The 26,461-nt window shown below is 37.7% G+C and overlaps 1 protein-coding gene across 8 annotated transcripts in view; it reads left to right on the top strand.

Annotated features, from left to right (window-relative positions):
* Positions 1-26,461, top strand: part of PPP1R12A (protein phosphatase 1 regulatory subunit 12A) — a 112,217-nt gene that overhangs the window by 34,448 nt on the left and 51,308 nt on the right. For all 8 annotated transcript variants that reach the window (XR_010743622.1, XM_066319216.1, XM_066319220.1 and 5 more), the window contains exon 2: positions 10,670-10,800. Coding sequence is in view for 7 of the 8 variants with exons in the window: in XM_066319216.1 (XP_066175313.1) it covers positions 10,670-10,800 (131 nt within the window). In the remaining variant the exon portion in view is untranslated. The remainder of the gene's footprint in view (positions 1-10,669; positions 10,801-26,461) is intronic.

The following is a 26,461-nucleotide window of genomic DNA, read 5'->3' as shown; positions in this document are numbered from 1 at the left end:
TGACACTGAACTTTTTAGCATTGTCTATACCTTATGCACTCCCCTGAATAGTTCCTTCAAACTTAGAAACAGAAGAGAAAGCAAACCAGTTCCCAGTTTCTTCTGGTTTTGTTGTGTACATTTCAGAATGTATTTCTGAAAGCAGAAATGAATTGAGCGATTGTAAAATGAAGCTGTGTATATATGTGTGTTCCACAGCCATTGGAGAAAAAATTGGGGTAAATTGGAGAGCTGCTTCCTGGGGGGTTTTTTGATGAAAAGTTATGTTAAAAAGCATAGATATCACTATTATGTGTAAAATAGAGTGTGCTGTGAGAATTATTCTGGAGGTTTCTCAACACTTCTGTGTTGCCCTGGCTCAGAGCAAGGCCTGTCCTAAGGAGCATTGAAGTGTCACTGCTGATACACCTGGTAAAGGTGCTGTCTGACACCTGCAGGGTTGCAGGGACTGGAAGCTGCAGGTTTCTCACCTTATTGCCATCTGAATAGCCAAAATCTGTATTAAAAATACAGCTTTGAGAAAAAGCAGCTGTTTGATATTTACTGTAGCAAGTTTGGCTGATTTGCCTTTGGATAATTTCACTTAAACTCTGTTTAATTGGATTTTTTTTGAAAAACCTTGGTTTTCTGCTAGAATTTTAGTGAGCCTGTCGAATAGTTTACTTTCATCCTGAACCTGCTGATTTGCAACCTAAGTCAGCTTCAGGACTTAGTAGCGTTTTTGAAAAATTGAAGATTATTTCCGATTTATCTAGTCGATTCAATGAATCATAAGTTTGATCACAAATTGAAGAATTTTCTGGGATGTACATTAGAGAAAAACAGCTTTTCTTTTCCCAGTCTAGGAACAGAAAGTAGCAGGGGCAAGATATTCTTTCCTTAAAAATGGAAAATAGAGAAACAATTAGTTTCCTTGTTTATATGTAGTCCTACCTTTGTTTAAGTGGCTTTGTGCACAGTATGCACTTTTGATAAACAAATATATTTATCATATTTAAGATTATCTGATTAATGTTTAAGCAATTTGAAATGCCAGTATTACATCTCTTTATATTCTTGGTTCCATCCATATATGAGGTTTTTCATTCAATTTGATTATATTCACTTTTTATGTGTAAACTGCAAATAAATTTAACTGATGTAATATTCATACTTCATGTGTTCTTTTTAATTCTATGTTAAATTGAGTTATATGAATTAGTCATTTATCTGTAGAGATTCCCCTGCTTAGGGAGTAAAAGAGCCCTGACTGATACCAGCCTTATCAGTTTACTATATCTGCTGTTACTACTAATATACTGTATAATGCTATGGATAAAATCACACATGGCAAGTCCTAATTGAATGAGTGTTTTACTGCCTTTTTGTACCTGTAATCTTGGTTTTTTCTGTTAAAGGTGCTTTTTGTTGTCAGCAATAATTTGTAGTAGGAAAGTGAGCACATAGAAAGTCTGTCTTGATTACTCTAGGATGCTCTATCAGCATATGATTTTTTTCCTTTTGACGGGGTTATCATTGCTTTTCTTAAATTCAGTGTTCTTACTTTTATCCTACTCAGTTTTGCCACTTCACTTAGTTAAAATTAGAAAGCAGTGAAAACTTCGCGTAGATCCTGCCTAATGCAGAAGATTAAACGTCAGCTGATGACTAGAATACAAACATAGCCTGTGAGTTCACAGAGGAGGGCTGATAGATCTGGTCAGGTTTGCTTTCTTCCAGTGTGCTGCTCTCTTCCACTCTGAAGAACTCAGAACTGTGTAGAGGTGATGGTCAGAAACAGAGGGAAAAAAGAAAACCACAGAACTTAATAAACCTATTTGTTTATGTAAGCAGGTTCCCCTACGAAGTTTTATTGATGCCTTTTTGTTTTGCTAGATTATTTTGGTTAAGAAAGTACATTAGGGGATATCAGGAGGTTAAGTATTTTAAATTGAAAAGCTGCTTTGGCTCAAGAACTTGATTAGTCACCCATATGCTAAAAGCAGGTTATGTTTACTCATGGAAGAAAACCCCTATTTGAAATGCAATTGGCTACCGTTTAATTTGACTGGGACAGGAATATATGACATTACTTTCTCCTTCTCAAATGTAATATCTGCACATTGTGTGACCATGAAAACTAATCACTATCTGCCAGAGTTGTAGCAATAAATGCTTAATGAAAGCATAATTGTATAATGGCACTATATTTTTACAGTATGCCAGTTTTGTTTACTCCTCAACCTTGTTCCTTTCCATACTTGTCAGGAGGTAGATGTGGAGGGTTGTATGTCTCTGTCCCACTGAGCATGGTGCATCAGCCACAGGGCCTGTTCAGCCTTGAGAAAAAGAGGATTGAGAGGGGACCTCATCAGTGTCTATGAGTATCTGAAGGGAAGGTGTTAAGAGGAGGTTTCCAGGCTCTTCTCGGTGCCAAGCAATAGGACAAGAGGAAATGGGCAGAAACTGATGCGCAGGAGGTTCCACCCGAGTATGAGGAAGAACTTCTTTATCATGCCCTGGAACAGATTGTCCAGAGAGGCTGTGGAGTCTCCCTCACTGGAGATACTGGAGAACTGTCTGGACACAATCCTGTGCCATGTGCTCTTAGGATGACTCTGCTTGAGGAGAGGGGTTAGGCTGGATGACCCACTGTGGTCTCTTCCCATCTGGCCCATTCTGTGATCTCTGATCTGTTGATACTGCCTCAGAAAGCAAGCTGTGAAGGTAGAGGCCAGAAAAAAGAGAAAGCCATTTGTGAAACAAAGCCTGAAATTCAGTTCTGGATGCGACTCCCAAATTCATTGAGTTTTGATAGGTTTCAACAACATGTAGCTAAAATGAGAATCTGTCATCTGTAATTTATACATACTTGCCCGCCTGAGCCTTCCGGGGTCAAGACAGCTTGTGAATTTGCGCATCATACCAGCTATAATACCATGGTGTCAGCCAGATCTTCATTTCTCCATTTTGCCTGGTAAACTCATGTTCTTTCACTTGGCATGTGGTTAAAAAGCTGCCTAAGAAACCTGAAAGTACATTTATAAGCAAGTTCCACAAAGATTACTGGTGTTCTATTTAAATTGAAAGAAATCAGAAGGAAAAGCAGAAGCTGTTTCTCAGGCTCTTAATACCACCAGTTGAAGAAAAAGCCTTATTTGTGTGAACTTCAGACAGAGATTGCTTCATAGAGTCCAGTCTCTTCACCAATTTTTGTCAGTATGTTGAGCCAGTAGAAAAAAGGTCATTCAAGCGAATAGATCTGCACCAGCATCAGTAACTTAGTCTTTCAATGCTATTTGGTTTGATTTCTTCCAAAATATTTTTTTCCATGACATCTCATTTTCCAAGGATTATTTGAGGGTTTTAGGGAGATGTTTTTGGCAGGTTGTCTTGAGCTCTTTCTTTGAGTTGCAGTAGATGAATACCATTGAAGTTTAACAGTACACATTTAGAATGATGGTTTTAATTAAGAGATAACTTCTGGTGTGGGAATTTCAAGTGTTCCTTAAAATATATTTTCACAAAGCTAAAAGTGAAAACAAATATTTATTTGAAAGCACATTTGCACGTAACACTAGGTAACCTGGAATAGCTGGGATTATTTCAGCAAGAACAGGAAAGCAGATATTAGACTGGGTTGTTTTGTCCATGTAATGTCCATCAGAATAAGTCTTGATCCATTACTGGGATTGGTAACACTAAGGTTTGCATCTCTGGTTAGTGTAAATAATGTTGCAGCAGCCAACTCTCCTCTTCTTATTTATCTTGGCAGGAGGTTAGAGGGCAAGAATAATTCTATCTATACTTGAAAGACTCTGAAACCACTCAAATATATGTATCCTATTGCAGTCCTGATTAAGATTTATGATTAAGCATTCATTAGGATTTAAATAGTGGGAAATCCATATGAGATCAGTTTTTAAACACGTAGATTATATCAGTCTCAACAGCGATAGATTTTACTATTTTTCATGAATTGTGTCCATAATTAAACTTGCAGATTTAACTATAAGTTACAAACCAGCAAAGTTTAAGGGCATGTAATTAACTTAGTAATTCAGTGTAGCAAAGAAAACAAGACAGAACTGTAGGATGGAAATTACATTTTGCTCTTACTGCATATTTGGACTAAACATTTACTGATTTCATGTAGTTCCTAGTTTTACCTTGGAGCTGAATGAAAATCTGAAGTGAACTTTTGTTGAGAAATACTCATGTATGTCTCAGAAAACTTAGACAAGTTGTTTACATGAAGTGGAAATAATAGCTAGAGAAGCTTGAGTTCTGGAATGATTTCTCTGTTTTTGTCAATGTTTGACAGTTCTGCAAGATTTAAATTAAGTAGTGATGGTTAATGGGTGCTCAGTTTCAATTGCCTCTGCATGCCTTCCCCATGAGACTTGAATGGACATGAAATGTTGCATCATCCTCAGGTACTGTTTTTTTCCTTAGGAGAAAATGTCTTTCTCACCTGCTTTTGCAGGTGTCCGAAATGATTCTCATTTTCTGTGCTTAAAAGTGGAGTGTTTCCAAGAAGATTCTCTGGAGAAGAGTTTGCTCTAACTTGCAGAAGCTGTGAGATGCTCTTGAAATGCTTTGGTAGATTGAATTATTGGATATGGTAATACTAATTTTAACTATTTTTTATGGGGCAGTTCTTCAGGATTTTAAATAGTAGGCCATTCTTACCAAAAAATAACACACAGGTGTATCGTACACATAATATTTACAGGCAAGTTAAACAAAATAACACTACTCTAGTGAAAGGGTAATATTACTAGTTTAGCATGGATATTTGCATTGTAAACTATACCATTTTTACTAGAAAGCATGCTTTAATAAAGTAAAATATTCAATCCTAAACGTCGATTTTATCAGCAGGCAAGGTATCCAGTATTACCCCAGCTCAGTGAAAAGTAGAAGCTGTGACTTGTGGGTTGGCTAAACGAACACTTAATTTCATGATTGAGCAACAATTGTCATATGTAATACTAGCCTAATGCCTGAAGTTCTGTTACAACACCAAAACTCTTCTGTTTCTTAAGGTAAACATGAATATCAACAGCAGTCTCTCTACCCTATATGTAGTGTATTAAGCAGAGTATTTGGCAAATGTAAAATACCTGTTTTTATAGTGATTGCTTGAATAGTAAATAAATGTAGTAATCATCAATATTTCATAATCCCATTTATTGGTTATTCTTATTACCCTTCATCCTGAAAGTTGCTCCAGAATATTCTGTGAATCTTAGGACATAGTAATTAGGAATAAAAGAACCTTAAGATGTTATACTCTGTATGAAAACATTGAATTAGTGGCCGAGTAACAAATTTAGGTTCAAAAAATATTCCGCCTTTGTTCTAGTGGCTGTAACTTCCAGATTACTTTGACTCTGTAGCTTGATAGTTAGATAAGGCTCGTGTTTCATTTCATACACCTTACTGCCACTTCACTTGTTGGTGCTTCATTGTTGATTAATATGCAGCATAAATACGTAAATTGTTGAAAGTGGAAAGTGTGGCTCAAACTTGATTTGGTTCTTTTGACCAAATTTCTTTTTAGAACTTTGCAGTTAGTGGTTTATTGACAGAAAAGAAACTCCAAAGAGTTGCAATATGTAAACTTAATCTTTTTTTCCCAGTGTGAGGGAAGATGGATAGAAGATGTGATTAGTGAGCTGTAATGTCCTCTCTGCTAAGAAAACCTTTCCTCATGAAGGCAAAAATCATTGCAGAGTGAGACCAGCATTCAGACTGTGGGGATTATCTTATGGTGCTGTGCTCACTGGGAGGTCAGCGTGAGGACTTGGGTAGGAGCAGTAATTTTTGAGTTCACACTGTGAGCTGCTCTGTTGCGCAGTTGTTTCAGAGGGCTCATGGTTAACCGCCTTTTCATGACAATAGATGAATTTAATTCTCTTCAGCCTCTGTTTCCTGTCTCAGTTTCAGTTGAAACTGCTCTGCAATGGAGGGAGGTCAGTGAGGTAGACTGAGCGAGTAATGGGATTTCCATAGGAAGGCTCTAAAAGGCCAGCTTGGATGGGGCTCTCAGCAACCTGATGTTCCTACCCTTGAAAGGGATTTGGAACTAGATGAGTCCCTTCCAAAATATTTTATGATTCTATAAAATAATTACAAACAAGAAACTAGGCTTAAATGTGCTGTAAATTTAAAAGTACGAGTGGTAGAAGTGGTTGCTAATTTAAAAATATGTCTTTGAAAAAGTGTCAGTTTGAAAGAAGAAGCTTTAACACAGGCTTTGTAATGGATGAAAATTCAGAGTGAAACTAAATTTTGATTCTCTGATAGTGGAATTAGGACATGAAAACGAATTTTAGAACAATGCTGCTTCTCTGAATACAAGACCCATTTCAGTATAATCAAAGCAAATAATTCTGCATTATTCAGATAAAGGTAAGAGTATTTTCTTTCTTTTTCTTATTATATTTAATTTTAAATTCTAATTGCCTTATTCAGTTTAGCACAATGTGTCAGCATAGCTTGTAAGGGTGTGTGGGTATGTGATGGCAGAGGGAACAAGCAACTCAAGGCAAAGAGAATGGGAACTACTTTTAACCAGCTCTGCTGCTTTAATTTGATTCTCAGGTACATTGGCAAAGATGTTCATGTCCTGCTAAGTCCTTGTGGACCCACTGGAATTACTTCACTTGAAAAATCGAAAGAGGGAGTAAACTATTCTCCAGACCCACTGTGTGAGGTCTTCTTCCTGTTTCTGGTATTCACATGGCAATTCTGAATGGCTTGTTGATTTGTTTTATCCCTTTAATTTGTTCTTCTGTGTTCATATTTTTGACTCTTTCCTGTACCAAGAGTAAATAAGGAAAAAATAAAATGTGATTTCAGAGGTGAAATAAATGTTAGTTTTCCTAATAGATGCAAAATAATTTATGGAATAGATCAAAATACTAATCTAATCAGTAAAAAGGGTAGGTTTTAATGTCTCTGTGGAGAATGAAGTTTACCAAAACTTATTAAAAGAAATGTAATGTCTAAACCTTAGATGGCGTTACCTCATTAGATGTTAACGTTAATAAAACTCAGTAAAAGTTATAGTTGCCCATCTCCTATGTCCTTAACACCTGGTAGTATCAAGTGCCAACTATATCACCTGCCACTTGCATTGGAATACAAAGTCATGGCAAATGCAGTTAAAAGTCTAGCATGTTTAGCAGGTATCTGGTTATCCCCTTTTGAGTATTTATGGGAAAAGGTTAAAATGTTTCCAGCACAAGCTAGACCTACTTAGGACTGGTCTATGCAGGAGCCAGATGCTCTTGATCTTTGCTGGTCTTTGCAGTCCAAGTTTCAGATTGTTGTACAAATGGAAAGTGGTTCTGTTTTCTGGACTTCAGCGCACTTCCTGTTTTTATCAGAAAAGATGTCCAGACTTTGTATTCTCAACTTTACTTTGACTTTATGACTGATTAGCCTAGTTTCTAAATTGATTCTCAAAGGTTTATATGATTGCACTGGCAGCTCTTGTTCTGTTTGAGGCCCATTGGCCAACTTAAGTCAAATTTGGCAGGGTAATGAGTGCTCCGCATGGAAATGCCGTTCTGCCAGTTGGTGGGGCTGGGGTTGGGAGGGACAAACCAGTTCATGGGATGAAGGGTGTCTGGTGTGTGAGCTCCCATATTCTGCTTGCCCTAGGAGCTGGCTGGTGTGTGGGCTCTACAGATGTGTTTTGCAGTCACTTGGAAAGAGCTTTAGGATGACCTGTGGTTTCACTAAGTGATAACTGATGCTTTAGGTGGGAACTGTGGGCCATGAAGGGAGGAACTGGGGATAGGGGCAGATGAGTGCAAAGAACTGAGATGAATCTTGGAAGGGATGTAAGAGATGTGGAAAAGGAGGACCTGCAGCTGTCTGTGTCCTCTGTTCAGATTCTGGTACAGAAAGAGTTGTGAGAATTTACCTTTCTGAGTTACTGCAGCATCAGTGGAACTGTAGTTATTTATCTCTTGCATGTACATTGCTTTTTCCTGTGTAATAATGCTGAGGTCTAGAAGGGCAGTCTGTTCAGTTTAAGTTTATCACACTGCTCCAACAAGCTTTCCTTTTGTGGTTGAGATGTCAGTCTTTAACAACAGAGGCACTTCTGGCATTGATAAATACTGCTTTTAGAAGTGAGCAGTGCAGTAGAAAGGGAAAAACATTTAGATAAAATTTCTTTTATAGCATTTGTTTCTTGGCTTTCTCACCTGTTGATAGTGAGAAGTGCCTTTCCTATGGAAAGTAGTGAGAGTGATAGATCCAACATCTGCCTGTAGTTCTGTTAAGAAGAGAAAGGGGATGTGAAGACATAGTATGCGGTAGATTTGTTTTTCAGCAATAGAATCAATTGCAATTTGTTTTTTATTAGACTTTAGATAGGTATTGCCTTTTTGGAGACCATAGTGAGTTTTTAATAAAATATTTTTGGTTGTTATGAATGTGGAGTCTCTGATAATACCTGATAAGTGTATTTGAGCTCTCCTGATTCTTTCCTGATTCTGTATGGCACAATAAACTGTCCAAATTTGGTCAAATATTTTTAGCCACTTAGTCATATGTCTTTTAATGTGCTGCATATGTAAGCTTTTGATTCACTTAGCAACAGCATTTTTATGAGTATGTCTTGCCAGGGTTTCTCATGTATACTTGAAAATAGGCAAGGATTGTCCTGTGCTGGGTTGTGTTGCAACCAGATGATTGGGGGGCTTTTTGTTTGGTGTTTCTTGCTGTTGTTGTTTTTTGGATTTTTTTTTTTAGTAGTGTTAATCAGTTTTAAGATAACCTTCCACACATGACAAATTTTAGGGAATTTTAAGATAAAAAAGCATGCAGCATATTAAAATTTAATATAAAAAATCTATATTTGAAAAATGTTTCTAAGATAAATTTATTTTTCCTTACGATTAGCTGATAAATATTATTGCAGACATAGACTGTGAGTGGTTGAACAAATTGAATATCCAGAAAAACTGGATATATGGCTGTATGTAGTTGATGTTTCTGTTAAGTGTAAACATCTGAGTTTCTTGAATTTGTTTTCCTCCTAAACTGATTAATCATGTCTTGTATTTGATTCGTTTTCATTAAGTTACAAAATGTCTTACAAAAAGAGATGATTCTCTTCTTTCAGAGCTTGTTATAAGTGTATAATCATTGTACACTGTTGATAAGTATGAGAAATTGAAGACAAATATGCTTGACAAACTTGTTGTCTTTGTTGTTGGAATATTGTTGGAGTATTATTGGAGTATTATTAAAAGAACTGCTGGTTTTAGGGATGGATATGACTAAAAAGTTTTCAAATCAGTCTTCAAGAATACCTGAAAAGGTATGGAGGATTTCATTCAAGAATGGGGTTTTGTTTTTAAATGAAAAACAAATAATGCAAGCAGTGTGTTGCAGTCTAGCTGTACCTAGCTAAAGCAAATGGAGTTAAAGAAGGATAATTTGTGGCTGGTTTTGTTTGGCTGGTTGCACTGGGCAGCAGCATTCTCCTCGTGGTGCAGCTGTTGCCTCAGCATTGCAGAATGGAGGAAAGCTTCAGGATTCATCTTGGATTGTGCAATTGCTTAAATAGGGATATACAAGTTGTTTCCTTTCCATAGTAAAACATTATGTAATTTGGGTTTTTTTTCCAGAAGTATTCTGAAAAGTAAAATTTATACCTTAATTGCATTTCATTAGAGGCATAATTCCCTAGTAGGATTTAAGAGCCCAAGAGCAGAGGTTCTCATTTCAGCCTTGTAGCTATGTAGTATTGTTGATTTATTAAGCTAAAAAATTAATACCAGTCTTGTGGGGTCTAGCTGCTTGGAGTTCTTGCTGCCCTGAAATGCAGAGGGACTTTTCTCTCTGTTGCTCTGTCCTTTTAAGGGCAGCAGGATAGAAGTTGGCAAGAAAACTTACCGAGCACCCTGTGAGAAAAATACTCAAACGCAGGGAAGAAAGGCAAAATAGGAGTGAGTCAAGATGGAGGTCTGGACAATGGCAGTAGTTCTGCATCTGAGCAATGCTGTTTAAGAGATGTGGGCAGATGATAATATTTTTGCAATTGCCAAAATGATACTCAAATAAGTTTATAAACAGGAGTGATGAATAGACTTCTAAGAGATTTATGGTGGTGTAGAATATACTGCAGTAGAAAACAGTAGGGGGATGTTGGAACACTTTGTAGCACCCCCTTTGTACTCTGTAGTCTCATCTACATTACAGGTGAAATCACATTATGGTATTCTTTTCGAAGTGCTTCTCTAGCTGTTGGTCACAACTCTGCTTCGTGGTGTAGCTGTTTATTCAATTTTAATATCCACTCAAGTGGCTGAGCTGGGCCTGGGATGAAGTGAGGACCTGAGGAACCACTTTGTATTGGAGTATAATATTTCAATGAGGATTGTAAAGGGCTTCTCAGAATGCATTTACCTGAGAAAATAGTATTTTTTTGCTTTTTAAAACTGTTTAAACTCATTTATTTAAAAAGTTTTAAATAAATCTGGAGCTCCTGCTGTTTATCTCTCAAATTCTTCCTGTCTTGCTGTCAAACCCCAACAAAGAAACCCTACTTCCTCATCAGAACTGAAAATACCATTTCTCCTGAAGACTTTACTTAAAGATGCACAGAATTGTAGAACAGCTTTGATATGAACTTACTTCTTAACTTTTTCTTTCTTTGTAGGCTTGTATAGATGATAACGTAGATATGGTGAAATTTCTGGTGGAAAATGGAGCAAATATTAATCAACCAGATAATGAAGGCTGGATACCTCTACATGCAGCTGCTTCCTGTGGATATCTTGATATAGCAGAGTAAGACCTTTTCCTCTATTTTTAAAATCTATGTGTTTTGCTAATACATTGCTAGAGAGACAATAGAAACAGATGGTATTAATAAATTGTGTTTTTAATTGCCTCTGGGGTGTGTAATGAGAAGAATGCTTTTCTATTGTGTGTTGCTTGTGAAGTGTGCTGCATCTATAACTTCTGTGTGTTGCATTTTCTCTTTCTAGTTTTTTTTACATTGCTTTATTAGGTAGATACAAACATAAAGACTGCCTATGACTGTCAGATTATTTATATTACTTTTTCTATAGAAAGGTTTTTATGGGGGAAGGCACAGGGACAATGTTCCAAGTTACATTAAGTAGTTGAAACATTATCCTGGGATAAGTCTACGTGTAGGAGATAAGTTTTACAGTTGTATTTGCAGTCTTGACAAGTTTGTTTTTCAGTTATGGTATAGAACAGTTGACTAGTTCTTTTGGCTGTGGAACAAAAGCCTACAGTAGAAGCTAGATGCCTGTTTCAGTATTAGCTAAAGCTTACTCACTGAATTCCAGGAGTGGTTTTGTTACTTTTGAGGTCTGTTGAGGGCCACTGAAGGTGTGCTAAAATCAAATTTTTTGAGAGGTTGTCTGTTTGAGCCTGACATATGTCTGTTTGAGAAAATGTGTGGCGTATGTTGTTCAGCACACTGTTGTTGCACTAAATCAGGTCATAAGGTTTTTTAAAAAACCCTTTGGGTAAACACAAAACTCATTAATTTTACCAAACTCATTGTGACATCTGATCCAGTGTAAGATTTGGAGAAAATAGAAACTAGTATTTTATCATGTAATTATTTACTAATTGCAGTGGTGGAGAATGAAAGTTGTAAGTTTGTTCTGTGAGTTTGAGAGTTTTACTTGCTGCAGTCTAAAGAGAAGTAAAAAATCCTGGGAACTCTAGTACATAATTTTCCCTGAATTTTTTTTTTGAGGTGTTTCATATATCCTTGGTATACCTGGGGCACTCTGTGACCACTAATTTTGTAATCTGTGTTTCTGTGGTATGCAGATGCTTGATGCTGTAATCCCTCTTGCATGAGTACTAGAAGTGTTTACTTCTTGGCTGTACTATGACAAGAATTTCCCTGCAAAATGAAATAATATAAGCCTTTCTTCACTTTAGTGGAAGTAAAACGCCTGCCTTTATTCCACAATAGGAAGAAGTTCAGTTACGTGATCTTGATTTGGCATTGCAGCCAAACATAGCCACTTGCTCAGGAAAGAGAGAGCAATGTCCCTTGTCTGCTGAACAGTTTTTCACTATTGACTTGGATATCTGAGATCTATCTGGTTCTTACTCTCTCGGATTGGAGCAGAACCACTCTGCATATTTTCTATAGATAGCCTTTAGAGAAATGGGTTTATTCGACTATAGTCCTTTGGGATGTGAGACATCTAAGTTATTGAAAGAGCAGTATTTCTAAGGTGCATGGAGTTTTGAAGGTAAGCTGTTGAAACAAATTTCCATATACAGCTGAGAAAGGTAACCTGACATGAGCAGAGCATTATTTGTACCTGACGAGGCCCGTAGAGTTTAGATCTTCTTCAGACTGCTTCTCCAGGATCTCAGCTTCAAATAACTTACAAAAATGAATTCTACAAACCAGTTTGCAGCTGAAGCAAAACTGGGGGAAGGTGAAAGGATGATACAATAAACTGCCAGAGATTATAAATTTTAGTTTCGTTTAGTCCACAGTATGTGCTGGATCCAGCATCTGCTTTAGTGAGGATGCGTTCCTGGGAAGCATGAAGATGTGTGTTTTGTGCATGCCGGTGACTGAATCTGATAGATTTTACTTTTAGCACCTATTTTTGTGCAAGAGAGAAGAAAGTCAGGGAATGAGTTCTGGAGTTTTCTATGTTTGTTGATAAAGGGTTTGGGAGAGTCTGACCTGTGCATCCCTTTCTCATCCTCCTGTGGAACTGCCTGTTGGACAGCTTTGTAATGCTTCTCAAATTGGGGGCTTGGCAGTCTTGTTTCTGCTTCTGCAGCCATCTTAAGTTTTCTTAGGGCTTTCTTCCTTCCTTCCAAATATTTAGTTGGAATTTACTTATTGAACTAGCACAACTCTTTTAAATTGTCCAAATATGCAAAATGAGTTAATATATGGAATTTGTTTACAATTTGTAATTTGACAATTTGTATCTTTAAATTAGTAAGAAAAATATTACGTGATAGCATGCTTCGATTATTTCAGGCTTGCATGTCTCAAAATCTAAAATTATATTTAAGAAAGCAACTGAACTAGGAGATTCTAATTCTAATCCTAGATTTACAGAGTATTTGAGTTGGCAGGGACATTTCATAAGTCATCTAGTCCAGCCCCTCTGCAATGAGCAGGGACATCTACAACTATATCAGGTTATTCAGAGCCGTGTTCAACTTGGCCTTGAACAACTCCAGGAATGGGGTGTCTACGACTTCTCTGGGCAGCCTGTTCTGTTGTTTCACCATAAAATCATTTGTGTTGGAAAGCACTTCCAAGATCACAGAGTCCAACCTTTGACTGAACACCACCATGACAACTGAACTGTGGTGCTGTCACATCCAGTTGTTTCTTGAATGCTTCCGGTGATGGTGACTCCACAGCCTCCCTGGGCAGCCTGTTCCAATGCTTAACTACCCTTTTCAGTGAGAAAATTCTTCCTCATGTCCAACCTGAACCTCCTGGCTCAGCTTGAGCCCATTTCCTTTTGTCCTGTCACTGGTTGCCTGGGAGAAGAGACCAATCCCCACCTGGCTACAGCCTCCTTTCAGGGAGTTGGAGAGAGGTCTCTCCCGAGCCTCCTTTTCTCCAGGCTACACAGCCCCAGCTCCCTCAGCCACGTCTCGTAGGACTTGTGCTCCAGACCCTTCCTCAGCCTTGTTGCCCTTCTCTGGGCATTTTCCAGCACCTCCATGTTTTTCTTGTCGTCGTGGGCCCAGAACCGGACACAGGACCCGAGGTGTGACCTCACCAGTGCCAAGTACAAGGGGACAATCCCTGCCCTGCTCCTGCTGGCCACACCATTCCTGATCCAGGCCAGGATGCCACTGCCATTCTTGGCCACCTGGGCACACGCTGGCTCATGTTCAGCCACTGTCACCAGCATCCCCAGCTACTTCATCCCTTGGGCATTTTCCAGCCACTCTGTCCCCAGCCTGTAGCACTGCATGGGGTTGTTGTGACCCAAGTGTAGGACCCGGCCCTTGGCCTGACTGAACCTCATCCAGCTGGCCTTGGCCCATTGATCCAGGCCCATTGTCCAGATCCCTCTGCAGAGCCTTCCTGCCCTCCAGCAGATCAACACTCCTCCCAAACCTGGTGTTACCTGCAAACTGACTGAAGGTGACATTGATCCCCTTGTCCAGATCATTCATAAAGATAATAAACAGGACTGGCCCCAATACAGAGCCCTGGGGAACACCAAGCACCAGCTGGATGTAACTCTGTTCATCACCACTCTCTGGGTGCGGCTGTCCAGACAGTTTTTTATCCAGTGAAGAATGCAACTGACCAGGCCTTAGGGATCCAGTTTTCCAGGAGAATGCTGTAACAGAGAGTGTCAAAAGCTTTTCTGAAGTCCTGGTAGACAACATTTACAGCCTTTCTCATCCAGTTGATAGGTCATCTGGTCATAGAAGAGAGATCAGGTTGGTCAAGCAGGACCTGCCTTTCCTAAAACCGTGCTTGGTGGGCCTGATCCCTTGGTTGCCTTGTAGATGACGCTCACAGTGAAGAATTTCTTCTTAATGTCTAATCAAAACTGTACCTTTTTCTGTTAGAAGCCATTTGCCCTTTTCCTGTGGCTAGATGCCCTTGTTAAAAGTTCCTGTCCAGCTCTCCTATAGGCCCATTTAGGTACAAGCAGGCATATCCAATAAGGTATAAACGTGTGCTGTAATGTACACATTACTGTTAAATAGTCTCTGCTGCTACTCAGATGTTCCTGAGTGAGCACACCCTGCTCAATCCTGCTGCTGTAAAACGCAGCTCACCTACTTTTCCTTTCTGCCCAAAGTTTCCTGTGTTGCATATCCCCTCCTTCCCCTAATACTTAAAGCAGACTTTAAAAGGCTTGTGTGTAGCCACAGGCTTGCTGCTGACGCCCATCTGTTCTTCCAGACTCCAGACACCTGAAAGTGAACCCAGCCAAACTCGTTTGCTGAAGCCTTTGCAAACCATTGTCCCAGGATCTCTCTATTTTAGTAATAGTGCATTAAGACTAAATGAGTGATCCTTGTCTGATAGACAGAGGACTCCAAGACAATCCTGCAAACCTGTAGTTGGATATCTAGATGTTTAGTGATAGGTGGTTTTCTTGCAGCTCTAATTGCCTTGGGGGGACTGCTATGGGTGCTGCCTTGTGGTGATTCCTGCCCGTGGTACAGGACCAGTGCTCATCTGGCAACAGCTAGTCAAGAGAATTCAGTGGAGTTTGACAACATGATTGATTAGTGATCTAACTTGAGACTCAGTCAGAAACAGGCTGATAGTCACTTCTGTCCTTGTTCTGCCTCCTCCACCTTCCCTCTTGTGTTATCTAATGATCACATAATGTGGGAACTATAGGCGTAAGAATAAGCTTCAGGGGCTTTGGAGGCTTTATTGTCTTTTGGATCACTGAAGTGATGTGGCTTGCCAGCAGCCCTTGGCATAGATATGCAGGTAAAAAGAAGTGTCTAAGCTGCTTTTTACACATATCTTGTACTTCTGATCAAAAGCCAGGCTGAGTAGAGCTGCCTGTTCAGTGGTGGAGTCCCATGCTTCATCTCCCACCTCATGAGCCTGAATCACTTGTTACTGTTTAATGTTCTTCCATGATATCTGAGGGTGTTGGTGCCAGAAAGTATGCTCCAGCAGTTGGTTTTAATCCATTTTCTCTCACAGTTTTAATAACTTGATCATCTGAAGCTGTTTTTTACTTTACTATTCAGTTTTTAATCTCTCCTCTTTTGCTGTAACCCATTTTAATCCTAAAAAGCAAAACACTACTTGGGCAAAGCAGTCTAATAAAAATGTCAGGAATGGCTCCTATCTCCTTCAGCTTGGTTCCAAGTTTTGGTTTTAATTAAGTGAGTAGGAAGTGATATTACTAGTGATACATTCAGAAATGGATCTTTGGAGAATAATCAGAAATTTGAATGACAAGGTAAAGCTTGTGGACTGAGGTAAACCTCATGGATACTGGTATGGGATTTGGTCTTACAGAGATGCTTCAAGGAGAAGGGAGTTTTTGTCAGGATCCAAAATGTTTATTTAAATACTGGGAAATCTTAACTGTAGGTGTAGAATTAAAAGGAAAAGCAAGCAAAGATGAAACATCATACAACCACTCAAGAGAATGAGAAGAGGACTTTAGAAGGATAAAACAAGCCATGTGAGAAAATAAAACAAGGAAAGAAGATACATTCCCAGCCAAGGAAAAACAGCTCTTCTAGAAGAATGACTGACTCTTACAAGTTGATTATGGTAAAGCTGCAGTGTTTGTTTTGAGAGCTGTGAAAAGGTCACTGCAGGCTTCAGAAGATTCTTTCAGTTAATTTCCATTTGCTGACTTCTTTCTCAAAAAAGAGATTGGGAAAAAAACGTGTGTCCCCTAGTGTCCTCTCCCCCAAGGCAAAACTTTGATGTTCTGTGCAACTTTTATAAAAGGTCCTCCTTCTCCAAACTTGTATTAGTTACCTGCAAGGATAAAGCTAAATTCTGTTAGATAAAATAGTGGATGGACTGGGAGGAGATGAATGAGATAGTATCAGTTGGCGTTTTCTTTTATGAAGATGTACTGTGGCAGTGTCCTGTTTCCAGCATGGTTTTACTGCATATATGTATGTCCTAAGAATAATTAAATGCTAATGAAATGAGGTTGTGGTTGATGGTGAAGTTCCCTTTTTGAAATCGTGTCACTGTGTGGTAGAGTTTAATCTTTTCTACTGTGTAGCTGTGATTTGATGTGTGGATAAAACCCAGCAGACAGAAATACACAGTAAAATATGGTTGATGAGTTAGAGGAAACTATAGGACTTAACTAATTTTCATGTATGATTGTTCAGGTAGGGAGTTAAGGAGAGCTGGTCACTGTGGAATACACTAAGTGTGTGCTCTAGAGCTGCCTTCATTCAGATAGGATTACTGTGTGCATCTCTGCTTGTGACCCTAAATATTTTTAGTTAGTGTATTAGTATTTAGTAAGTGTAGCTGTTCTTCTAAAGGTGAATGAAATAGAAGTTCAGAGATATCTTCTTCAGGAACATGATTGAATGGAAAATATAATTTTTTCTTTTAATACAATATAGTAGTTCATTCAATCTAATGAAAGGTCGAGAGACTGATGCCCATTGTAATGCTCAGAGCACTCTTAATTTTTGGCTGAAAAAGAATTTGAAAATGGAGCAGACGTCTAAAGAAACCATCCTGCTTTGAGAAGTGAAATAGGAGATATCTTACTTGTTTCTCACAAAACACTGATTTTATTGGCGTCCCAAGAACAGTTTAGAGTTGGTGCCTTACATCTGAATTCTGAAGTTGGATGTGGTACATGTGGAGGAGAACACATACAGAAGACTGATAGATAGGGAAACCTGGGAGCTTGGATAAACTCACAAGAAACAACACTCAGGTCCTTCCTGGCTGATAGTTTGTAACTGCGTGTTGCCGCCAGTCAAGTTCCTATTTTCTAGGCAGGACTAGAACATGGGAGAGAAGCTCTAGATAGATACAGTTAAGTCCTGAATTGCACAAAGGCTTGATGAATATGGCGAGCATGTGAGGGCCTCATCAACCAGTTCAAAATTGCTATGTGACAGAGGTGGTGGTAGATTCTCTTTAGACTGTGGAATCTATGGGGTTATTAGTGCTGTTGACCACCACTGAATATAGTATTTCTTGAGTTATCTGATATAAAAAGAATTAAAATCTTAGCAAAGTTGGTTTTGAGGATTGTTTTCTAGGAGAAAACAAGGCTGTGGTATAGATTGTCACTTCTGTGCATTTTGGTTTTTATTTTCTTAAAGATTTTACTTGAGTGCTTTTTCTCTGTTGTGAGTTTGACCGTATTCTGGCACATACAGTAGACTTTCTAGTGACACTAAAGCAATTTATGACCTACTTATCCTGTCCTAAAGCCATGTCTTTTGTTGGCTATCCTAAACTGCGTCATTTCAGTGCAAATGATCCTAATCTGCATGTGTTTTTCTAGTCTTATCCCTGAGTGAGGCAGGATAAAAGATGTTTGAATTCTTCTAAAATGCATGTAGATGTAGCCATGGTATCTCTAGACCCGTGAGGGGTGCTGTGCATTGATGAAAGTGAGGTATTTGGGTACAACTCAGATGCTAAGATGCAGAAATGTGAGGGTTTTCTATAAACAGTGGATATGATGGGAAAAACTGTAAAAAAGGAATTATTTGATACCTCTCTATTACAGACAAGATACTGCTTGTCAAATTGGAATAAAGAGTAGGACTTTGTTTTGGAAGAAGAGTGATTTCAAGGAAATTCAAAGCAGACTGAACATGTAAACAATTGCTATGAAGTGCAGATTGCTGGTATCTAAGTGGGGGTCAGACTAAGTTCAGTACTACTGAGTGATGCTAGAAACTGCACTGTGATAATAATGTTGCTTACAGAGAGGCCTGCTTAGTATATTATTATGTAATATAATTACAAATAAGAGAAGTTCTGTGATGTAGTAGTTATGTATATGGTATGGTCTGTTTAACACAAGAAAATAATTGATCTTGGTTTAATTTTTTCTGATATAAATGCAAGCTTGTGGCTGTTGGAGAAAAACAAGCCTGTTAAGTCCATACTCATAATTTCTGCTGAAATAGAAATCTACCGGTAAACAATTATTTTTGATGCTACCATACCCAAATATAGCAATGCTGCTTTTTGCATAGGGCAGGAGGGATGGTGACCTGCTGGTGAGATAACCTCTTGTTAGCTGAGGAACGTGGGAAGCAGCGTGGTCTTCCTCCTTCTCCCTCTTCTGCCTCCATGCTGCTGTTACCTCTTCTTCTCAACCACTGTAGCTCAATCCCAATTGTTCACCTTGATATGGTTCTGTAAATCACCACAAATGCTTGGAGACTTGCTATGGGAAAGCATTCCAAGCATGGTCAGCTGGAGTTACAGTATGACTGCTGCAGCTGCAACGAGACACTTTTCATACTCAGCCTTCGTTTATGCACAGTATGCTGCAAACTTCAAAATGAACACTCGTTCATGAAGTGCATCATGAAAATAACATTTGATATGCATTTTAAAAATACTTATTGTTTTGGTTTATTTCATTCTCTCAGAAAGTTTTGTGCTGTATTCCTCCCAGCAATGCCAGGCTCCACTTTTTTTTTTCCTTGGGTGCTGGGTTTTTTTTTTTTTTTTTTTTTTTTTTTTTTTTTTTTTGTGGTTGGTTTTTTGTTTGTTTTTCTTTTTAAATAGGCCATATGTTTCCCTACATAGCTTGCTTCCTATTTTCTACGGTACTTTATTCACTCAGTGTTTAATTTCACCTAAATGTTGCTCTACCACCTCTCAAATGTCTTTCCCTCTATATGGGTATGGCAAAATATGAAGGCTTAGTTGTTTTTCAGATGCTGCAAGTAGGAATTTTTCCTGTTCCATCTTTGTACTATTGAGTTTAACTGACCACCTACATACAAGTATTTCTGGAGCTGGCTTCTTTCAGAGGTTTCTTGGAACACCAGAGGACTAAAACTAAACAGATACTGTTATCTACACTGTTTCTTTTATGCTCCTGCATACCAAGAAGCAAGACAGATGGGATTCTATGTAGTGTGCTTGGGCATACAAGCTGCAGTGGAGGCTGGGAACAGCCAGCTATGTGCAAAATTCAGTGGTATGTTGGTATGTTATGGAATATTGTCTTCATAATCATAAATATGGTTTTTATATAGATAAAATATATACAATATTTAGATATTATAGAAAGTGCTCTTTACATAGGAAGGTTTTGTCGTTGTTTCGTTGTTTGGTAGCTTTGGGAGCATTTGACAATTTTGAAGCAAAGATGTGTGTCAGTTCAAGATGCCTTTCATACGAGCTTCACAAGAGAGAATCATTAGCTGGATTTGATGCTATCTAGATCTATGGCATATTGAAGGACATAAAAAGGTCTTTGCAAACTGGTTAATTATTTAGGAAAAAAGATGCTTTAGTCTGGATTATCGTGATGAAAATTGAAAATAAATGTCTCCTTCTATTTGCTTAAAATCTTTTGACCATTTATTTGTCAACTATTTTTGTTATTCTTTTTTTAAGCGTCTTTAGCTATCAGAAATTCTTGGGTTTTGTGTTCTGCAAGAGGAAATAATAAAATTACCTCAGGTCTCTTGTTGCTATTAGCTGTCTTAAAATCATCACTCATGTATTTCAGGATAAATAATTGTCTAGTTATGCCAAGTAACCCTAACTTGATGTTTTGCATAGCTACTGGCTGATGATACTGCTCATAGAGGGAGCATTCCTTTTTAGAAAGCACTGCAGCATTCTTTTTTCAAAAGAGGAAAGTGTGAGTGAAAGTCTTTTGGATTTTGCAAAGCAGCATAACCTTAAAAGTGCCAGAGTTTTTTCATTACTTGATTTAAATGCCATCACAGAAGCCTGTCTTTCTTGTGCCAGTTTCTGTTCAGTTTTAAATGTTCAGAGGCAGAACACTGAGGCACAGCAGTGACTGACAGTGTGGGTTGGCATTTTGCAGAGTGCCTGAATAAGACATCCCTGTGAGTTGGACTTTGTTTTTCAAGTCATTTGATTTGTTCTCCTTTGGTCTTAAAATCATGCAGGGGAAAAGGATTCTAGGCCCACTTGAATTGTGACTGTTGGTTCCAATGCTGAATTTGGAACCTTCATTTTCTTTTCTAAATCACTGATTCAGAAGAGAAAACTGCGGTAGTACCTCAGCTGTGGGGAAAGGCTGAGGAAAGTTCCCTGTTGGTTTTTCTCTCGAGGGGCTGAGGAGAGTCCCCCGTGGTGCAGAGCAGGTGCAGGGCTCCTCTGCATCTGGCCAGACCTGCCATTGCCTGCCCCACACTGCACACACTGTACCACTCTCCACCAAATGCTTATAGGGATTACAACACACCTTTCCAAAACCATTAAGTTGTGGCTTTTTTATCATTACATTGATCTGGGGTTTGAATTACAAAAGTGAGTGTGACATTGTGAGGGTGCATGAAGGCGTGATTGAGGGCTGGCTGTGCACTGGCTGTTCATACCTGTTCAGCCAACTGTATGCTTTCCTACTTGCCTACTAATGGAGGGCCTATTTATATATACTGTGTACCACAACAGAGTTTAGCATGGTGTTAGTCTAATGCTGCTGGATGTACTTCATGTTTGTATTATTTTAAGACATTCGAGGAAAATAAAAAGACCAGGCCTTTCTTCAGTATCTTACTTTGAGAAGTGTATCCTTATAATTCAAGAATCACATAGAAGCTATAATCCTATCTCTCAATATGTTGTCCATACAGGTATGTATACCTTTGCTTACCTGGTGTTTAAATGTTATTTTTGCTGAAAGTTAAATACCAAAAAATGCCCAAACTGAGAAAACCAGACCAAAATAAAACTACATTTGTAAACAACAAGTAATCTTGAGGTAGCATTTCTACCTTGTGTAACAACAACACTGTTAGGAAATCAGAGTGGAACTGTTTTGTAGTTAGAAAGTATTTTAAGAAATATTCGCAGACATTTAAAGCAATAAAAGGTCTGAGAAGGATCAGGTTTTATGGTTTCAATGTACTTCAATTAAAAAAAAAATGGAAATAGCAGTGTTAAAATTTTATGATTTTTATTTGTTAAATGTCTCCTGAAGGTCTAGCTGTTTGGCTAGAGTTATTATAAATGTATTTTTATTGGTGATATGAATGTTTTACAAAGATGTACTTTTAAAAGTGCATTGTTACTTTATATTTTTAAAAAATAAACAGCGAAATAATTCTGAAAGGCTTTTTATTTTTAAAAAGGCAGTTAAAACACATATTCCAAAAATGTCAGGTTTTAATTTTTTTCATTGTTTGTTTCCTCAAGTGAAGGTTTACACAGCTGCATGAATACAGTGATACTTTTTCAGTCTCTGGCTCCCTATTATCATTCAGTTAAGATACTCCACCATGTATGGATTTCTTTTAAACCAGCTGGGTTTAGCTGAAGTCTTAAATGTTAGCTAATTAGTTAAAAGTTCTTGGCAGGCCATTTGTGCTGTTAGTTGGGGCCCCCACTAGCCCCAATTAGGCCATGTTTCCCAGGAAGGACACACTGGGCATGTTTATTTAAAATGTCTGTGTAACAGGTTTTTTCAGCAGGTCCCACACATCACATTTTAGGAGTCAGGAGCTGCTGTCCAGTCTTCTGAGCATTTTGATGGGACCACTTGTTTGCACTAGTTAGTCTCCAATGAGTTCAGTAAGCAGTTTGTAATGAACTGAATCAATTCAGTGGCCACTTCTCTGCTCTTCCCTGTGCTTGCCGCCCTTCTGGTGACCTTCAGGTTCAGCCAGTACTTCAAGTTAATTATATCTGTAATGACTTTGCAAACTTGTTTCCAGATACTGTGAACTGGGCCAAGGTTCGAATGTAAACATATGCCCCTCTTTCTGGCGCTGAGATAAATAATATGAAAATGCTATCTGCAGTGTTTGCTGTTAGCCAAGTTGGAGCATCTTCCAGATTCTTAAGTTCTAAATTCAGAGATATGACTCAACTTTGTATACAAAGTGTCTTCAGAGAGAGGTGTTTTCCTCTCTTTTTGTCTATATATGCATTTTGGTAACAGATGTGCACACGCACAAAATTCAGTTCTTAGGGGTTTTTATTGGTTTGGGTTTTTTGTTTTTTTTTTTAAATCAGAATATAAGTCACGTTACTAGTTAAAATTTTTTATTTCCTGTTCCTGTGATTGGTTTGATGTGGACTGTTTGGCTTTTGTAGAGTAATCTCAGAGCATTGATTTTTATTGTCTCAGATATACTGAGATCCCAGCCCTTCGTTTGTGATATAAAAATGTATTTTTTGTGAAAGGGTGGGAGAGTATCTGGGTTTCATAGTAATTCTAGAAAAAAAAAGTTTGCTTGTTTTTTAGGTAGTAAATTTCAGTTTTCAGTAGCTATTGAGGAATATACAGTAGTGACTTCTAAAAGAAAGAATTCAGTTAGAAGTACATTTGCCTTCATAAAACAATGGTATTGAAAAGCAAACTTGTTTTTCCAGTCTTACTCAGACTGCATAATCCTTGTCATGGAAATATCAGGACAAAAGTATCAGGAATTATTTTCTTTCGCTGTTTTTGTCCCTCCTAGTATTCCTGGGATACTTACAGTTCTCTATATTTAGACCACAAGAGTCTAAAAGTGATACCTTTAGTTTCAGTGTTAACACATGAAAGCTTTAACTCAATAAAGGAGCATGGTATGAATCAAACTACTGTTTCCTTGTCATCTATTTAGATTTAGAATGAACACCTTCCAATACATTATATAGATTATCACTGGATTTTCTGAATTATTCTTCTTGAAATATCTGTTGAACAAAACTATTTTTGAACAGGTGAATTCCAAGAAGTACAAATTCAAATGCTATACCAAAAGGTTTAGTTGGTGATGGTGGAAATCTTATATGTATTTACTTTTTCACTGCTTCCCAGTTTACATAAAGCACCTTTTTCTAGACATGGTGTCAAAATGCATGGTTCTGGACTTTTTATTGCACAGCTTCAATTTTCTTTTCACTGTATACACATAGCTGTATAAATTAATTATCTGTCAAGGAAATGAACTTTTATGATGTTTGCGTGCTTTAGAAATATGCAATTTCAAGATGAAGGCAGTGTCTAATTTAAAAAGGTAAAATACAAGCAGTAGTTTGTATACGTTGTTTGGGTTTTTTCCTGAAACATGGAAGTCTTAATATATGCATACATACCTAAACACAGTAATGCACTGTGGCATGTGAAGATTTTAGTATATGGTACCAGGATAACTGATTTGAAGTTATCAAATTGTAACCCTTATTTGAAGTCATACTATAAGTTTTAATTAACATTTAGTTTGAAATACAGTTCATTCAAGAAATAATTTTCTTATGTAAACAGCAAAATCTTCTCATTTTTAGGATTATTCTGGTATTGTCTTCTGCTCAGTTATGCCCTACAAACTCATTTGCTTGGTCTTGTTTACCAAATCTGTTTTCTTTGTGTATGCAATGCAGAGTTATCTACACATGGAAAATGATTCCTCTCCTTGCCATTGGTAGCACTCAGTTTCTGATAAAACCATTGATTCTGTAGGTAGCAGGTTGACTTCATGTAACCCTGTCACTGCTTTGCTGAAAGTAGCTGTACCGTAACTAAACAAATGCATACATACACTTTTCACAGGACAGGGTGATCTGAATGATGCAGAAAACAGAACAAATGTTGATTTCATTATCAAGTTTAAAAAGTGTCTTTAAAATAGTTGGAATTTCAGTTACTTGGTTTATAGCAAATAATGTTCTTTCACTTAATTTACTTGAGGGGATCACTGTTAATTTTTTGAGAGGAATAGCAGTGAAGAGGCCTAGTTGCAGTGGCTGAAGGAAGGCCGGGAAAAGAGTGTTTCCACTCTTTGGCAAGGGGTGTGCTGCCTTTCATCTTCATTGTGTTTCTTCCATCCCTTTAAGTCCTGTGAACTCGGAGCAAGTTCACCTATCCTTCTTTCACTGACCCAGGAAAACCAAAGCCCTGTAAGCACCTGCAGAAGGAAAATCAGATAACTACTTCTCCAACCCTACTAATCCCCTAGCATTGCTGATCTGATTTTGATCTGTAAGCAGCTTCATTTTGAAGTCTGCTTTAAAGGATCAATTGATGGTGAAGTTGTCCATCTATATCAATAATAAGTCTTTAAAATGCTGTGCTAGCCTTTTATTCATTCTCTATGCTTTTTTATGCATTCATTCTATTATCATATGTATAAATTATTAACCTGGATGACCAAATGCAACTGCTTTGATACGATATGTATTTTCCTTACAGAAGTGGTTTAATTTTCTGCTAGAGGTATTATGTGTAACTACATAAAAATGATTTTTTTTCCTGTCTGTATTAGAATGTAAACATTGAAAGAATGTGAATAGTCACTTGGTTTTCTTAATAAAGATATTTTTGTAAGTGGTTGATTTCATTTTGACTTTGAAAAAAGTTGATTTCCTCACTGCTGTTTCTGCCTGTTCAGCAAACACTTGCATAACAATTACCTGATTTGTGACATGGGGGGTTGTTTCACTGTTAATACAACTAGTATTGTTGAGAAAAGTTGTTCCTCCATATTAATTTTTCATTCCTGGAGAAGTTCAATCTTTTAAAAGGAGGGAGGTCAGACTTAGAGCACAGCGCTCTTTCAAGAACACTATAAAACCAACATATATACCAGCATCAGAGTTGTTGGTGGCAGCTGATGATGCATATATCAGGAGATCATAGTTGCATTTCTGGGAATTAGTTTTCATTTTGTGATCTACGAGTTCTTACCACTTCTTGCTGTAATTACAGAGATTTAGTAACAAGTACTACTTAAGTCATACATTTAAAAAAATAGATATATTATTCGATTCTGAGTTATTGAATAAAAATAACAGACTCTAGCTATCTACGATGATAATTAATGTGCAGAAGTTAAGCAGCAATAAAGTGCTTCAAGGCATTTGTATTAGTGTTGGATTAATTTTGTGATTGTCCCCTGCATAATTTGGCATTCTGTAATAGGTAGGAAAGCACTTTTAATTTTGTACACCTGTCATGATGGATGATTGATTCTTCAGTATATCCTGATTTTTTTCTCAAATATCTGGAAAATGTGAATCAAGCTGTGCAAGGCAGGAGGTGTGTTTGTAGCTTTTTGCTTGTCTTGACTCCTGTCATGGCTCAAAATACTGATTTTTTTAGGTAAGTGGAAATATTATGCCAGAAGCTCCAAGACTCTATTGATCAATTTTAATTGTTTGTTAACTGTAGCTTGTCAACAACTTCATAGGCTTATGGTTTAATACAATTAAATAATACAATGAATTTATTAATAATAGTTAGTAATATAATAGTAATTGTTGGAATTGATCCTTGTTTCTAATTGGAAATTGAGAAAGTTGGGTTCTTGACTCCTGAGACAGTAACACATAAAATAAGAAAACATAGTTGGGTTGTAAAGTACTGTTTTCATTTTCCCCCTTGCCTCCTTCCCCACCAAAAGCTGACTTTATGAATACTTAAGAGATGTGGGTTTGTTTTTATTAACTTTAAGAAGCTGCCAAAGAGATCAGGAGTCATCATTCTGGCAAGCTGTAGAAACATTATGTGCCACTAAATTTGTGAGTTATAGGAAAAGTGGCTTAATAAGAGGAGGTCACGGGAATTGATAGTTCCATCCCTGTTCACCTTGTCATCCCTTTTGGTCATTATCTAGCCATTTTCTTCTTTCACTTCTTCCAGATGTGTATTAAACAGGTCAGGAGTCTTTGTGGCAAACTGAAGACCAGAAGGCTATTTGTATTAATAGGTATTAGGATGAAAAAACATAGGGGTATTCATGGATTGCAGACAGTGAAAAGGGTTTGTGCTTACACCAAATACAAATGTGTTTATTAATTGTATGTGTGCATATG

This window comes from Sylvia atricapilla, chromosome 5 (assembly GCF_009819655.1).
Source record: "Sylvia atricapilla isolate bSylAtr1 chromosome 5, bSylAtr1.pri, whole genome shotgun sequence".
NCBI classification, from domain to species: Eukaryota; Metazoa; Chordata; class Aves; order Passeriformes; family Sylviidae; genus Sylvia; species Sylvia atricapilla.
Note: the sequence above shows the minus strand (reverse complement) of the source record. Positions and strands in the feature narration are given on the sequence as shown.